This window comes from Octopus bimaculoides, chromosome 8, assembly GCF_001194135.2.
Source record: "Octopus bimaculoides isolate UCB-OBI-ISO-001 chromosome 8, ASM119413v2, whole genome shotgun sequence".
Taxonomy (NCBI): domain Eukaryota; kingdom Metazoa; phylum Mollusca; class Cephalopoda; order Octopoda; family Octopodidae; genus Octopus; species Octopus bimaculoides.
In genome coordinates this window covers 92030209-92047634 of record NC_068988.1, presented here as the reverse complement: position 1 = coordinate 92047634, position 17426 = coordinate 92030209, and the positions used below count along the sequence as shown (strand labels likewise).

At 35.4% G+C, this 17426-nt stretch overlaps 1 protein-coding gene across 8 annotated transcripts in view; it reads left to right on the top strand.

Annotated features, from left to right (window-relative positions):
• Positions 1-17426, top strand: part of LOC106874579 (single-stranded DNA-binding protein 3) — a 187570-nt gene that overhangs the window by 65904 nt on the left and 104240 nt on the right. For all 8 annotated transcript variants that reach the window (XM_052970264.1, XM_014922360.2, XM_014922359.2 and 5 more), the window contains one exon: positions 16281-16316. In XM_052970264.1, coding sequence (XP_052826224.1) covers positions 16281-16316 — 36 coding nt within the window. The remainder of the gene's footprint in view (positions 1-16280; positions 16317-17426) is intronic.

Here is a 17426-nt window from a genome sequence, read left to right as displayed (position 1 = left end):
AGACAGTTACCCTCCAAGATAGAAGTCTGGGTAAGGTTGTTTGTGGAAGACCAGTAGTTACTCATGCATACCAGTATTCCCTCTCCATGTCACCGATGTTGTCTAAGGGAAAGGCCAAGGGGCCAGTAGAGCTTGGCATCAGTGATGTTGCAACTCATTTCTGCAGCTGAACGGAACTGGAGCAACAGGAAAGAGAGTGTCTTGCTCAAGAACACAACACACAGCTCCAGTCCAGGAATCGAACTCACAACTTCACAATTGTAAGCTTGATGCTCTAACCTCAAAGCCATGCCCCATCACACACATATATGCATGTGTGTGTGTATGCATATACAATGTGCTTTATATTTTCATCTACCAAATTTCATTGGCAAGGGTTGTGGTTAACCCACAACTGTAGAAAATATTTGCCCAAAATGACACATAGATCAAACCTGAAACTACTTAGTTTTAAGGTGAACTTCTTAACTACACAGCCATAGCCTGTACATACTGCCTATTTCTGATATATTTATTCACCATTATTAAATCACTTGTAATTTGAAGTTGCAATCTTGTTTTCCTATCAAAATGGTCACAGCCCATACTTTGAAATATATAGTTAACTTTTTAAATTTACATAAATGAACATTTTAATATAATATTGTCTAAATGTGTTGTAAATATAAAATGGCATTACTAGATACTCAGCTTAGAATTCCTATGTGAAATGGTATGGAAATAATGTTTTAGCCATCTGTTAAATGAGCTGAAATCAATTTATTACGGCAATCAATTTATTTTTCATTATCGTTTTGTTTCTTATTTTAAACACTGGTTAACTTTTTTTATTGTTTAGCTAGAAAATGTTTGGTTTAAAATAATCAACTTTCAAGAGAATTTAATAGACATTGTTATGGAAGTTTTAGTTTGAAATTCCACTTCATGCATGTTGATCTTGGCTATTTTAGTGCAGCTAATTTACTTTTCTGTTTCTAGTTATATTGTTTCAGAATTCTTTTATGAACAAAAAAAGCACATAAGTTTTGCTACACATAAATCGCGTTTGAAAAGGTGTTGTTTAAAAATAATTTGTAATTAATAATAATAGTACAGCAATAAATGTCTATTAATGTCATTCAGAAATAAAGTGTATGTGTCTAATGTTACATGTTTATTTATTCTATATTGACTAGTCAGTGATAATTATGCCATAACAGCAAAAAGGCATAACTGTTGGGCAGTTGATACTGATATGTATGTGGTTGTTAGAGAGAGGCGTATAGTGTACTTATATGTGTATGGATATAGGTAGATAGATATAGACCAGGGGTCGCCAAAGACCCGAGGGACCCCGAGGGGCCGGCGAGGAATTACAGGGGGTTGATGATAGCCAAGGGGTTGAATGGGTAACTGCTTGAAATATTTAGCGCTATGCTCATCCCTCACATTGATGTTGCCAATTTCAATAAAAGATATTCCAGCAATATAATGTGTTTTTCACATTTTCTGACCATGGAGACAATTTTATGAAAAATTGAAAGTTTAATACTGTATACTCGTACATGTTGTTTTAAGTGTAAAAAGTGTGTCATCTTCATTAGAATTTCTTAATTTGTCGTATGCAGAAGGAGAAGTGGCTAATGGGGGTTGATGCGGAAGAAGTGGCTAAAAGGGGTCGATGATCAAGAAAGTTTGGCAACCACTGATATAAACAGACAGTATGTAGGTAAAAGAGATAGATAGATGTGTGGGTGTAGAGAGACAGCTGGATACAGAGTTTGCTTTGCTATGATTTACTCTTGCTCTATCTCACTGCACATCACCATGGGCATGTGTATTCTCCTCTAGCTGTGGACTGACCAGTGCCTTTGAAGTTGGATTCGGTAGACCTAAACTGCATGCAAGTCCATTGTGTATGTGTGGAGTCTGTCCTGGTGAATGTTGACACTCAGCACTGCCACCACCTGAAAGCATTGAGCTAAAACTGGTAGTGTTTATTGACATTATCAGTGTATAAAGTAATCCAGTTGTAAGATAATACCTCAAATAATATGCATTTATCTAACCCAAGCTAGCATGGAAAAATGGATTCAAAATAAACGATTCGTGATTTCTTCATTTAGTTTATCCATTACTAAAATTACATTGCATTAGATGAAGGTGGATTTTGGGTGAAAGTGAATGAAATGTTTGTGACTTTTGATATATCTTCATCATTTCAGCAACTGACTTTCCATTCTGACATGGGTTAGACAAGTTTGTTGTACAGTTTTTCATCATGCATCTCAATCTTATAGCCTTTTATTTGTGAGGCCTGAAATGAAATCTGATCTCACATATCACTTTAAAGCTTTTCATTTTAAAATACATGCCTTTAAAAAAAAATTTTTTTTTTTTGGACCTGGGAGCAACTATTAATTTATGTCCCTTTATAATTTCAAACTAAGTTTAATACATCTTCATCTGATATGGGAACATAAATAAGTACATTGTGTTAAGACACAAAATGGTGCATATGACAAAGTTGAACCACTTTCTTAGCAGCAATTCAGCTCAATCTAATGAATATATAAAGAAATTTGTAATGTTGCGTTTTGGTATGCTACTTCAGATTACTTTGTCAAATGTAGCTCTTATTTATTTCCATTGTTTTGAATTAATCATGTATTATCTCAGAGCTTCAAGATTTGTGTTCATTTTTAGAATGACATTTTAGGGTAAGTATAAGAGGCTGGATCTGGTCAGTTTGAACATATAACAAGGTAAAATATTTGGGCTGGATATGGACCAGTTTGAATGCAAACGGGTTAATACTTAATGGTAGAGGCTGTAAAAGTAAAACTTTTTGCTTACTATTCTTATAAATTGTCCCAAAGTAATGTAATTTTAGTTAATTATTATAATTAGTTGTTAATTGTTATAAGTTGATAATAATCAGTCAATGAAGCACTTGATTTTATTGTGTGTGTGTGTTCAAATGGCAGTTAATTTTAAGATGTTCTTATCTTTGAAACAGTATTCTGTAGGAGGGAAGGATCCTGACATTTTGAGGGAGACTAATCCTTGATTTAATTGTTTTTGTGTGTGTATTATCAAATGAAAGTTGATTTTAAGATGTATATAAATTTGAAATAGCCAGTTTCGTGTGGGAGACAAAGATCTTGGTCCAGCAAAAGGCATTGGTCAAATTGTTGGGACTCTTATTTCTGCACGGTATAAGAGCATATCCAAATGTACGACGTTGACATGATAATTTTTGCCAGATGACACAGACTGCTTGTAATTTTTTGAGAGATTGTTTATCTTGTTAGAATTGCTGTAGATAAAACGAAGAAAGGAGTGTGTGTATATAGAAAAACGATGATAGTGAAGCAAGAGGTTGGTTAGTTCATTTGATCTTTCTCTTTCAACATTAATACATAGTTATAAAAACATGTAGCTTATGTGATGTGGACATAGAACATTTAAGCTACCTTCTTCTTTTACCTTGTCTATACCAAGGGGAATCTGTTATTGAGGTTAATACCTAATGCCAAATTTCTTTTATAATATATAAAATCTTGTTTTATGAACTTCATCTACTTCTTAACCCATTGGCATTTAGATTAATTTGTCAAATGTAATACTTACTCCATCGACATTGTTTTGAATTACTCATGCATTATTATTTTATGGCTTTTGGATTTTTAAGATATAGCTTAATTTTTAGGATGATATCGGAGGATATATATATGAGGAACCAAATCTGGCCACTTTGATTATAAAACAGGTAGAATATTTTGGCCAGATATGGCCAGTTTGAATAACTAAAGGGTTAAATCTATACATACATGAACTAGCATTCACGTGTGGGTTTGATGTGGTAGAAATGACAGTTAAATGTTTCTCAAATTATGACCCCATTGTCTTGAAAAAAGACAGTATGGAACACTTTTTCATCATAAGTCCGTTCTATCAGGATTGACCTGGAGTTAAAAAAACCTATGTGCACCTACACACACTTACATAAACTTCTTCTCTCTCTCTCTCTCTCTCTTTTTTTCTTCTGTCCCCCTCTCTCTCCCTTTTCTTCTCTGTCCCCTTCTCTCTCTTTCTCTCTCTCTCTCTCCCTGTTCTAGCTTTTGTAAATATGCACTTTTTCATAATTAGGGGAGGCAGACGAGCAGTGCCCATAACTTCTTTTTTTTAATGTTTCCTAGAGTATAGGGAAGAGATAAGATGATGCAGTTAAGAAGGGTAATTTTTAAATTTGAGCTGTAGTGTGTGTGTGTGCGCACGCACGCGTGTGCATGTGTGTGCATGTATGTAGAGAGAACAAATACTGGTTGATGTGGAGCCTAGGAGCTGAGTGCAAGCATTTTCAGAGAAGCAGAGGTCACTGTAACATTACATTGAGAAAAAGGCAAACAGATACACAGTTATATTTGCAAGCTTTGAGTGTTTATATAAAATATTTATGAAAGTAAATAATTATGTTTCATCTGAGGTGAGATCTGTGTATGTACTATGTGTTCTTATATACATATGTTTATACTTAGATATGTGTATGTGTAGTTTTATATGTGTGTGTGTATGTGTGTGTGCATATACATGTCTGTACATATATACATATATATACTTGCTTATATACATATGTGTGTAATCTTGCACATAGACACTTAAACACTTATCTTACAAGAGTTTGTCCTAATATACTATAAAGAGTAGGCAAATCTCCCTCAAATCAATGCTGTACCATTTTTGAAAAAATGAACAATTGAATAGTGTAGTCCCAGATACATAATGTATGACTGAAGGGAGTGATCACTGTTGGATTGCCTTTGAGTGTAGGTCTGCTTTAATTACTACTGACCCAGGATTTGGTCAATAACTGGGTAGTTGTTAAGCTTGCTCCCTTTGTAGCCAATTTGAAGAATACATTGTATAAAGGTAGTCTGGAAAATAAAATAAGACCTGATTTTCACAGCTGGAATGCTTTGGATCAGGACTGACTTGGTGGGGCTGACAACATTCAAACTTGCCCACAAACATGTACAGTGATTTAAATTATAAGTAGCTGGTTGTATTCAACTCCTTGCATATTTGCAGATAATGTGTGAGCTTGCAGGGGGGGGGGGAATGATTGGCTGGATTAGAAAAAATGTAAAAAAAAAACTAAGGGAAGAATAGTGAGTGATTGTAAAATTGTCCTGATAATATGTTTGAGACTAACCCACTTCCTTAAGGAGCTAGCTAAAAATAAACCTGTTTTTTTAACTGCTTACACACTTTTGCCAACAATACATGGGAATGGCCACTGGGCTGTCATGTGGTCTGATCAATAAGTATCCGGATTGTTGCCATAGTAATGAAGCTGAAGCACACAGTGAAGCTGCTTGGCACAGATTGACTTTGACCCCTGCTGTGTATGCACACCAAGTTTTAACGCTCTAGCTCACTTCTGCCGTTTACAGCAGGGCTTCGAAGGAAGGTATGTAGCGTGTGATCGTTGCATTGATCATAGCAGAGAATCTCCATCAAATTTTGCCTAAAGCTTGGTGATGCCTGCTCAGAGGCCTATGCAAGGTTTAAAATTTTTTTTTTATTGTTTTCAACATAGTCTTGCGCAACTGAAACCTGAATGTCTTTTTGGTCAGCTGAAAGTATTTTGGCACAAACTTGGCAGGCATGCATCTCATACCCAAATCATCAGTGATAATGGAGGGAACTGAACCGTAAATAATCTGTGCCTCCTCTGATAAACCTTAAATAATCTGTGCATCCTCTGAAAACTCAAGGATGGTGATTCGACAAGTTCCCCTCACGACTGTATGCAAATCTGCGATGTTTTTCTCAGTTCTGCTGGTTACATGTCTCCCAGAACGTTCCCCAATATCAACGTTTTTGACCATCTTGGAAACGTCTGAACCACTCGTACACTTGTGTGTGGCTCATACACTCCTTTCCATACACTTTCTGCATCTCTGCGTAGGCCTCTGAGCAGGTATCACCATGACAACTTTCTCTGTCATGATCACTGTGACAATCACACACTACACACCTTCCTTGCAAGCACTGCTGTAAACAGTGGAAGTGAGCTAGGGCATTAAAACTTAGTACACACGCACAGCAGATTTCAAGGTCAATCTTTGCCAAGCGGCTTCACTCTGCGTGCTTTAGCTTCGTTACTATGGCAACAGTCCAGATACTTATTGATAACTTGTATTTACAACTTTTTAACTCAAATTATTGATTTTTGTTTTGGGAGTATATCTCAGATTAATTGTATATATGAATCCATTGTGGTTTATGATTCCATTGGGGGTGGGGGGTGTCACAACTTATGGTATTGTGTAACTTGAGAATTAGATTAAGATGTATATTACTTGAGTTCCACAAATTAAATCAACCCTGAAAGGATGGAAAGTAAAGTCAACCTCGGCAGAATTTGAACTCAGAACATACAGCTGGACGAAATGCTGCTAAGCACTTTGCCCAGCATGCTAACTAACGATTGTGCCAGGTCACGACCTTTATAATAATAATAGTAGTTTCTGATTTAATACAAGGCCAACAATTTTGAGAGGAGGGCTTTAGTTAATACTATTGATGACAGTTCTTAGATAGGTACTTTATTTTATTGTCCCCAAAAGGCAAATTTGGCTTCTGTGAGATTTGAACTCAAGAATGTAAACAATTGGAACAAATGCCTCAAAGTTCCCCCCCCCCCCCAAAAAAAATACAATGATTCTGCCAGCTTGCAAGTAATAATGACAATGATTTCTTTTAAATTGCCACAGGGGCATAGATGAGGGGGACATCACAAGGGGCAGTCTACAATTTGTGTGGAAGTTTATGTAAAAGATGAGAGCAAAGAAAGGGAAAAGACAGTGAAATGAGATAAAAGTATATATAGTTATACAAAGTATGTGAACCACATGAGTGATGCAGGAGAATCTCAAGCTAGCGCCAATCAAGGAAACCCGCAGATCCAACTGAATAATAACCAAATTTGCTACTATTTTATCAAACAACTGTTGTATCTCAAGAGTATTTTTTTTTCTGATCCATGTCCAGTTGCTTACCTAACCTACAATGATTACATATATTTGAATCAAAGACACTTGATTGGTTAACTTAATACAAAAAATATATATTTTTATAATTTTAAATCCCTATTCTGTATTTTTTGTATATTTTGTCTAGTTCTTTTGGGTGATGATGTTTTGCTTAATAGTTTTTAATTTTGCAAAAATTTTTTAATTTATTATGCAAATTTTTTTTTACACATTTCTAGATTTCTCTATACTCTTTAATTAACTCAGGCTATTTTTTTTAAGGTATTATAGTCTACAGTAAGAAAGTTAATTACTTAGTGCTGTTCTTGTTAATACTGTCAACACCAAAGAGCTGTGTTCTGCTTTCACCTTACTCTTTCTCCCTCACTTGTTTTGCATTTGCTTCTCTCTCATGCCTCTCTCTGTCTCTGTTTCCCTCTCTCTCTCTCACTCTCTCTTTCTTCAACTGAAGTACACCCAGAGCTCTATAAAATAATCCAGTGGCATACAAGGTTGTATAGTATTGACCTGATAATGGTGGTGGTGGTAGAGAGGTGAGCTTGCTAACAAGTGGTGGAGAGGAAAGTGGTTGCAGTGGTGGTGGTGGTGGTGGTGGTAGTAGTATTAATAGTAGTAGTAGTAGTAGTAGTAGTAGTAGTAGTAGTAGTAGTAGTAGTAGTGAGAGCCATAGCTGCTATTAATGGCAGTAGCAAAAGCAGTTGTGGAGGTTGTGATAGTAGTCAGGGCAGCAGTTGTGTGGTGCTGGTGGTAGTAGTAGATGTATAGTGGAAGCTGTGGTTACAGTAGAGGTGGTATTAGATGTTGCTGTGGTGACAATGGCAGCAGCAGTATTAGTGGTGGACATGGTAGTAGTCATGTTAACAATGGTGATGATGGTGGTGGTTGTAGTAGTATTAGTAGTAATGGTGGTGGTGGTGGTAGTAGTAAGGGCAGTGGTAGAGATAGCAGTAAAAGTGGTATTGATGCCAGTAGTAATAATGGTAGTGGTGGTGTTAACGATGTCACACTAGTAGTAGTAGTAGTAGTAGTAGTGGTGGTGGCAGTAGTAGTAGTAGTAGCAGCAGCAGTGGTGGTGGTGGTGGTAGCAGTAGTTGTAGTAATGGTGGTGATGGTGGTGGTGGCAGCATTAGCAGTAGTGGTGGTAACAGCATTAATAGTAGTGGCAGTTGTGGCAGCAATAGGTGTGCCAGCTAGAAAGTTGCTTTGACTGGCTGTTGGAGTGTGTGAAGTAGCTGCTGTGTATGGTAGGCCTCTACACACACACACACACACACACACACACACTCACATACACACACACACACACACACTCTCTCTCTCTCTCTCTCTCTCTCTCTCTCTCTCTCTCTCTCTCTCTCTCTCTCAGATGCAGGCAGGGGCTTCAGCTGCTTGTTATTATTGATCTGCTTTCCTTATTGATTTCTATCAAGCATTGCTACATGAAGAATCAAGAGTTGTGTCTACCTGTCTAGATATTCTTCACTCTGTTGGGAACATTTCACCTCATGTCCCTAGCTAGCTACTTCTTTACATGTCCTCACTTCACACTAGCAAGCTACGCTTCTCTCTCTCTCTCTCTCTCTCTCTCTCTCTCTCTCTCTCTCTCTCTCTCTCTCTCTCTCTCTCTCTCTCTCTCTCAATCATCATCATCTCAAATATTTAATTCATCATTTGCTCCATAACATACACACTGATAGGGAAAAATAAGGTGAAATTTGGAGAAAATGGATGAAGGGATGTTATAAGAATTTTGTTTGATAAACAAGTAGAATTTCATTTGAGGAGTATTTTCTATTAATGGCTCAAATGTATTAACCTTTCACAGCCTCACACACACATACATGCATTTATACACACACACATATATATATGTATGTGTGTATATGTATATATATTAGTTTAGTTTTATATATATGTATGTATGTTTATTTATATACAAATGTGTGTGTTTATACACATACATATTTATTCTAGTACACAAACGTACATATTTATAATATACACATAATACACACACAGTCACAATCATATCTTTTTGATGTTGTGTTAAAATACATTTTTTTCCATAGATCCTGTAATAAATGTAATGGCAGTGTGACTTAGTTTTTCTTGAGTGAATTACTGTTGCTGTTTAAAGACTGAGAAGTCTGTGTCTTTATGAATAGCAATAATTATTTATATCAGTAATGAATACAATAAAGAAAATATAATAGACCTAAATATAGTTTACCTTTTCTCTAGTAACATTTAAGATAAATGAAGGACATAGGTATTTTTTTCTTCTGCATTTTGTTTTTCTGTCTGTGAAGAAGTGTTATTAGGAACATGCATGAGCGTGCACGCATGTGTGGTCACCAAAATTGCAGTGGTTTGTATATCTTGTTACCAGCATTATATAGTCTAGTCTAGGACAAATGACTTTAGTCGATCCAATAAATAGGTACCACAGACGTGGTGTGTCATTGCGAGCAGAGGCAGTACTCTAAAACTAATGAGTGTTGTTAAACTGTAGTGTGAGCTTAGCTTCTTTTGTGAAATATAGCTTGAACAGAAGTAATTTCATCATAGCTAACTTCCTCAAGAAACACACCTTGAAAACAGTCTTCAGTGCTGACACACCACTACCACCACAGCTATCTGACCCAGTTTTTTTTATATGTTATTTCATTGCAGAGTGTCAGAAAAAAAACTGCCTTGTGGCATTTGTTTTGGCTCTTAGTGTTTTGAGTTCAAATTCTGCTGAGGTCACTTTGGCCTTTAATCTTTATGGGGGTTTGATGAAATAAAGTATTAGTGAAATAATAGGGTCAGTGTAATTGATAAAACATCTTGCTTCGAAATTGCTGGCTTTGTACTTAAATTTAGAAACCATGATGTCATTAATATATTTTATTAGAGTCAGTTTTAGGGTGGTGACCATGTTAGAGATTTTAGTCAAGTACTATGTTTGGTAGTCATTTTATTGAATGGCCAAGTTCAGCTGAGTACCAACACTTTAGAGATAGCAAAGTATTTACATCAATATATACCCATTATACACAAATGCACACACAACACACATGTGCACAATATGTCGTAAGTTAAAGTTGGTTGGTTGAAATTCTGCAGAAGCCCATCAGTGTGCATTTGTGTGTAAAGTGAAAATTGTGTGATTTAAAGTGTACCTTTTTTTAATAAAGATGCAACTTGATAAAAAATTATAACATTGCAAACTTTGTTTTTAACTTTGTGGACATAAAAGCAATCAGTCTTGTTAGTTTCTAGCCTTATAAACATTCATCTGAAAACCAAATATCCATCTCCCATCCACAAAATAATTATTAGCCTATAGCTATTTATAATATGCTCAACCTGAACTGATTTTTCTAATTTGCATAACAATGCTTGTATTGGCAACGATTTATCAATTATTAATGGTGTACTACATACATAACATTTATTGGAAAGTTTGAAAATTAAGGGATACCTTTTTTCAATAAATAATGGATTTAGCCTCATGCTTTGTTTACAGAAACAATATGCCATAGTATTTTTATCTCTTTGTATAGCTAACTAGGTTAGATACATAGAGAGACTCTTTTGCTGATGAAGGTCTAACAAGTACACAGATATGTGTACTATATGTACTTGTTAGACCTTCATTAGTGAAAGAATACCCATCTTCTGTCCACAGAAATTATTTGCTTACAGCTATTTATAGTGTTTACAAACTCAGTCAGAACTAAACTGGTTTGTCTAATTTGCATAACTAATTGCATTCACTGTTGATTTAAAACTAATCAATGGTGCTCTACACAGCAGTTTTTGGGTAATTTGAAATATAAGATATATCTTTGAATAAACACTGACTTACTTTGAATGTCTCACAAAGCTAAAATTTATATTGATCTCTTTCTTTTGTGTCCACAGAGAAATAGAAAGCCAGGAGTTGGTACAACTACTTAATTTATTTTTCACATTGAGGGGGTAAATTATATTTAACCCTTTAGCATTCAAACCGGCCATATCTCCCTGTTTTATGCTCAAACCAGCGTGTTTCTAAAAAGAAGCAATCGTATCATGAAAATCTCAAAGCTGCAAGATGATGCATGATTAATTCAAAACAATGTGAATAAATAAATAAACATTACATTTGACAGAATACTCTGAATGCTAAAGGGTTAGGGTATACATTGCATTTCAAATATTTGAAAACATGCTTAGTTCTCTAAGAATTCATTTACATACATACATACACATACTGGAATTTTTGTATATCAGTGAACATGGTGTATGGAGTTGTATTGTTTTTTGACAAACATTAAAACTTAGCTATTTGATTTTTAAAAAAATATTTAAATAAATATTAGATTGAGTATTGGGTTTGATGGTACCCCGATATATTGTAGTCCAATGAATGAAACCTAATAAAAGAGATTACCATATTTGATGGCCCCTATAAGATGCACACGTACACAGGATGCACCCTAGCCTAGGCTATACTTTTGTAAGATAAATTACCACTAAAATAATGTTTTAATTCCTCCACTTACCTGTATAGCTTTGTTATTACTTAGTAATTATAAGCAATTTATTGCATGCACATTTGATATAAACATACCGTTGGCATTTGTTCACCAATAGATGGCAGCACACGTTTTGTAAACATACATACTGTTTTGAGCCTACATTGAGTGCATTGGACGCTAGGGGGATTTTTAAAGCCATTTTGGGTAAAAAAGATGCATCTTATAAGCCATCAAATGCAGTATATTTATATGTGTCATCATCATTTCAAGTGTCCCCCCCCCATGCTTGCTTAGATCAGACAGGTCTACTTCAGGACACGGTCTCATCACTTGTCATCATTTCCAGTTTCCTGAGATCAGTTTACACCACTTCTTGTATCTTTCTTGGTCTTTCACTTGGATTTATTTGCTCTTCTTTCTTCAAGTGTTATTACCAATCCAATCTCCTCTCTTGCACATATCTAGTTTCTCTTCAGTTTTTTTCTGCTCAGTCATTCTTGCACACTAACATTATACATCCAGAGGAACATTCTTGTCCCATTTTTGTTTTCCAGCTTTATGTTCTCTGTTTTTAATGCTTATGTTTCTCTACCATACAACATGGCACTTCATATGCAAGTTTTGGACAGTATGGTCTTCACACAGAAAGAGAAAGTGAATCTTCTTGCTAGCAGAAAAAGTATTGATTTAAACTTTGTCCACTATATTCTTATTCTCTCTACAATGGCTTCTGAACACCCACCTCTATTGCCTATTAATTTACCTAAGTAATGGAAGCTATCAACTATTTCTAAAAAGTTCTCTCAATATTTGAAAGAATTTATTTCATAGCTGATTTAACTGCTAACTACTCCTGTGCATCTGCTATGCACAAAATCCTTTTTACTTAGCCTGCTAGTAATTCCATGCACCTTGTGCACCTATAGTTTATTTTGGGTCTATTACATAGAATTACTACCTATTCCCTGTTTTCATGTTGAGCATGGTCACTTATCAGATAGCAGTTAGTCTTGTTTTCCTGCTAGCTAAAACTTCTGTCTTTACTAGGTTTACTTTTAAATGTTTAGATTCTAGGTTTTGCTTCCACAATTAGAATTTCTGCTCAAGTTTCAGCTGTGAGAACCAGGATATAGGCAGGGTAGCCAGTATGGTCTGGAAAAGTAGAGTAAAAGAGAGTTGGCTGGGGACTGATTCCTGATAGGCGCCTATCTTCACACAAATTTCTCACTGAGTTCATTGCCACTTTTCGTTTTGTTGACAGCAACTGTGTAAATGATTCTCACAAGCCAGTCATTTCCACCTCGGTTTACAAAGTCTACAAAGCAAAGTATTCTCATAAGTCTTCTTCAACTCGGTGAATGCTAGTGTAATAATTTGCCTGTTTTGAAGAACTTTTCAAGTTGTGTCACAAGAAAAAGAGCATCAGTGGTTCACCATTTTGGTACAAACCCAAATGCGTCTCATCTGCAGTAATTTTCTTCCTAATTTGTTTTACTACGATTCTTTGTGTTACTTTCATGATTAGTTTGATATCTCTGTAATAATTCCTTTCTAGGGTATCTCCTTTTCTCAGGTTGCAGTTCATAATTATACTGCTATGATAGTCACTGGGAATGACCCCCTCCTATACTAACCTACTTTTCTGTATATTTCAAGCATCACAATGACTCTAATGGTCTGGCTACTTTCCCTGGTTTCATATACTTAATGCCTATTTGTCAGTTTTGGTAGCTGGTCACTCTGTTGGGTCTTCGTACTTGAGATTCTTCCCTTTGTCACATATTCTCCACACTTCGCAACCTCTTGCAGTAACATTTTTATGCTTCTCTCTTCACACCACAGAGGGTGAGGGTATCACTATAATCACTTTCCTACTTAGAACTCCCTGATTTACACTGGCTCATTGCTTTGCAATCCAGGACATTCAACATCTGTAAGCCTCCTGGTGCAGAATCCTTATCAAATCCTTTTCCATTTCTCTCTTTGTTAAGTATACCTGACATCTAAATTCGCTTCTAGCCCCTTCATATCATTCCTTGCACTCTACCTTCCCTTCTTTTCAGACCCATCTCTTAGTTTTTATAACTCTTGTGTACTGCATAGATTGTCTCGTAGAAACTCAGTTGTCTTCTATATTATAGGGTCTCTTTCTCCTCTTCAGCATGTGTCAACATCTACGTTTTTTTAACCAAGGGATCTTTCGGCTTCAAAACAGTTTCTTCTTCAGATGGTCTTTTAACTCTGGGTCCCTTTTACTATGATGCTTACATAGTACATTCTTCATTATGGAATGGTTGCATATATTCATGACCACTGTTTATTCCATTATCTGATAGAATAAAGTCTATTTAGCTTGTGTATTCAGGGATTTCTGTTTTTTTCTCTCACATGAACAAATGCAAAAGTATTCCTTTGATCAGCTAATCATTTCAACTCAGAGACAAGATGAATCAAAATTAAAGATTATAAGATTTACCTCCAAGTTGGTCTGTTTGGCCATATGTGGTCTGTTTCATATATCTCACATTGGTCAATTACCTTGTAGTTCTTTATCAGTGGTTGAAATGTATCTTTTTTTTTTTTGAATGAAGAACAAGTACAATGAAACATTTCTTTATATTGCTGCTGAGTGTGTATGTTGCAGTATGATTGTCTATAAATATATGCAACTATGTCTTAACCAGTGTGTGCGCGCACATGCTGTTCTGTCAACACAAAAACCCCAAATTGCTACTTAAGATACTGTCAATTTTCACACTGTATTACAATTTATTTTTTAGTACAGTGTCCTTGTGTATGTATGTTTATATAAGTGTGAGTGCACAAGCCTCTGCTATCTTGCGTAGGTGTATGTATATCTGTGTTTGTATGATGCACATGCACACAAATTTGAATGTTTAGCAGGAACACTTCTACTATGGCAATAAGTAGGATTTGTTACTGTGTTTCGTCCCTAGGCTTCTTTTTCAGGGCAAATTTGTTGTGTCAGATTTGTTTGTGTACATGTTCTGTAAAATTGGAAGGAAATGCACACAGAAATTAAATTTCTTTAATTACATCATTCTCTCTCTCCCCTCTCCCACACTCATGTGCGTGCACACACGCAGTGTGAACGAATATATGTGTTTTGTATATGATTTAATGTATGCGTGCATTATGTTTATATGTAAATATTAATAAATGTACATACATAAAAAAACCTTATATTGATTATTGATCTTGATAATTAATAGTTTGTTTTGATTGTGAGAGAAGTTGTTTTAGATGTCAAGTCTTGCATTAGAAACATTAAGATGTGAGACAAGAATGAAAATGGAGATTGAAAATATTTCAGTTATGTTACTAAGGATTAATTGTAAACAATATGATTAATCTCAAGCTAACAAAAAAATCTTCCATGTGTTCCTTGTATCATCATCATTACCATGATCATCGTTTTTATGTCTTTTTGTTTTCCATGCTGACAAGGGTTGGTCAAGGTTTCTTGATGTATCATTCTCTGGATGGATCCCCAGGCTGCTATATTTCATGTCTTTACACTCTGAACCATTGAACTACTGGACTTTCTGTTTATGGGGTTATCATTGCTGTTCAAGTGGTTATCAATGCAAAGATGCATAAAGAGAAACACATATACACACAATATGTTCACAAAGTAGTATACAGTGGGGTCTAGTTGCAAACCATGTAGTTGTGAAGTAAACTTCTTAAACTGCAATTCTTAAATGATTACTTTGAGGACACTGAAAAAATTTCTACCATCACTCTTTCACTAGTTACAGCCAGGTGGTTGTGACTATGCAAAACCATAGCCATTGTATAAACTATAAGAAGGGTATCTCTGCTGAATTGGCCATAGTTGTATTCTTTGCTGATTAGAGAGTTGTAAGAACAATAACCATAATAGTGATTATATATTGCTTGGTCATGAGAGGGTGAAAGCTAAAGCTGATAAACGTGGCCATTTCTTTTGAAGTTATTCCTGGACCGGGTGACACATTCTGTTCTTGAGCAGAACATTTCATTTAATGTTGCTCCAGTCCAAGGCAGTGAGCTAGCAGAAACGTTAGCATGCCGGGCGTTAGCAGTATTTCATCTGTTTTTACATTCTGAGTTCAAATTCTGCTGAGGTCAACTTTGCCTTTCATCCTTTCAGGGTTGATAAATTAACTACCAGTTGTGTACTGGGGCCAATCTAATTGACTGGGCAAAAAAAAAAAATTTTGGGCCTTGTGCCTAGAGTAGAAAACAATATTGCTCCAGTCCACTCAGCTAGCAAAAACGAATAATCCTGCAACGGACCAGCATCCTGTCCAGGTGGAGAATATATACACCATAAAAACCAGGAAACTTTAAACTTTTCTTTTAACTATGATGATAGTATATATTGCCTTTTGTCCATAACCCCCCCCCCCCAATTATCACTAAATTTGAAAGTCAAAATCATTAGAGCATTGGACAAAATGCCTTGTGGTATTTGTTCTGGCTCTTTATATAATGAGTTTGAATCCTGCTGAGATCAACCTTACCTTTCATCTTTCTGGAGGGGTCAATAAAATATAGTACCAGTTAAATACTGCAGTTGATGTAACTAATTGCTTTCCCCCCTAATTTGAAGCCTTGTGCATGTGTTAGAAATTATTATTATTGTTAACTGTTATTATTATTACATTTTTGGTGAATTATGTTTTAATCTTATTGATTGAGTTCTCTTTTTTTTTCCTCCTTTCAGGGTTTTGTAAATTCAGGTGTAAATGGTATAGCATATGTAAGTATAAAGTTTACTATGGTCTTTTAAACAAATGTTGTCTTACCATTCTTGTTACTTGTTCTATAGTTTTCTTCCTGTTTCTCATCTTGGGATTCTCTCAATGTTTGCAGCTTGCAAAAATTATATGAATAGTTTACAGAAAATAAAAACAAAATGAGCTACTTCTATTGGATTATGAACCTACAACATTATCTTTCTCTCCTTTCATTTATTTACCAATGTTACAGGAAGTTTATCTCAGTTTTTGAAGATGCTGTGCTGTTCTACTGAGAGATATCTCTCTTGCACATGATACCAGTCTATTGCAGGTTTATCCATGGGAGAATGTGAACTTACCACCCACTGCTGGCTACTAACTAAACAGTCAGTTACTAAGGTCTTTTCACCAGCTCCCACTGTACTTCATCACTAATACTCCATTGTACTTAGAAGTACAGAGTGTACCTGTATGTAGGTATGTATGTAATACTGTTGAGAGTTAAATGCCTTTTGTCTCAGATGCAGCACAATACCAGTGTTGAACTTTGACCCATCATGGCTCCTCTCCCATCTAGATTCTAATCCCAGCAACTTTTTTACAACTGTAATTTTCTGTTACACGAAGGACCTTGTCTGTCTGTCTGTCTGTCTTTTTCCTTCCTATCTTTTTGTATATCTATCTCAGTATGGTTTTCCTGTTTATCACCATCCTCTATTATCTATCTTTCCATTTTGTATGTCCTTAGAATGTTGAATTTGGATGGTGGGAAGTTCTTTGAAATAAGATTACCCAAAATAGGATGAAAAGATCTACTATATACTGGAGGGAGGATAATTAGTAAAACTGTGGCCATAGGCTGTATTTGCCACTGTCATTTTGGTGATTAATTGTTGTTGTTGTTATTATTATCATTGTTGTTAGTTTAGCAAAGAAATAGAAAAAATAATATAAAATAAAATTAAAGTTTTGCTTGACTTTTTTCTCCATTTCCCTGTATTGTCTATAAAGTGTGTTGTATTTACATACATTATATAGCAGTGACATCACCCTACCAGTCATCTGGTTTGAACTAGTTTTAACAGCTATATTCTGCTATCAGTAAATCTCTAATCACTTCATATATATAT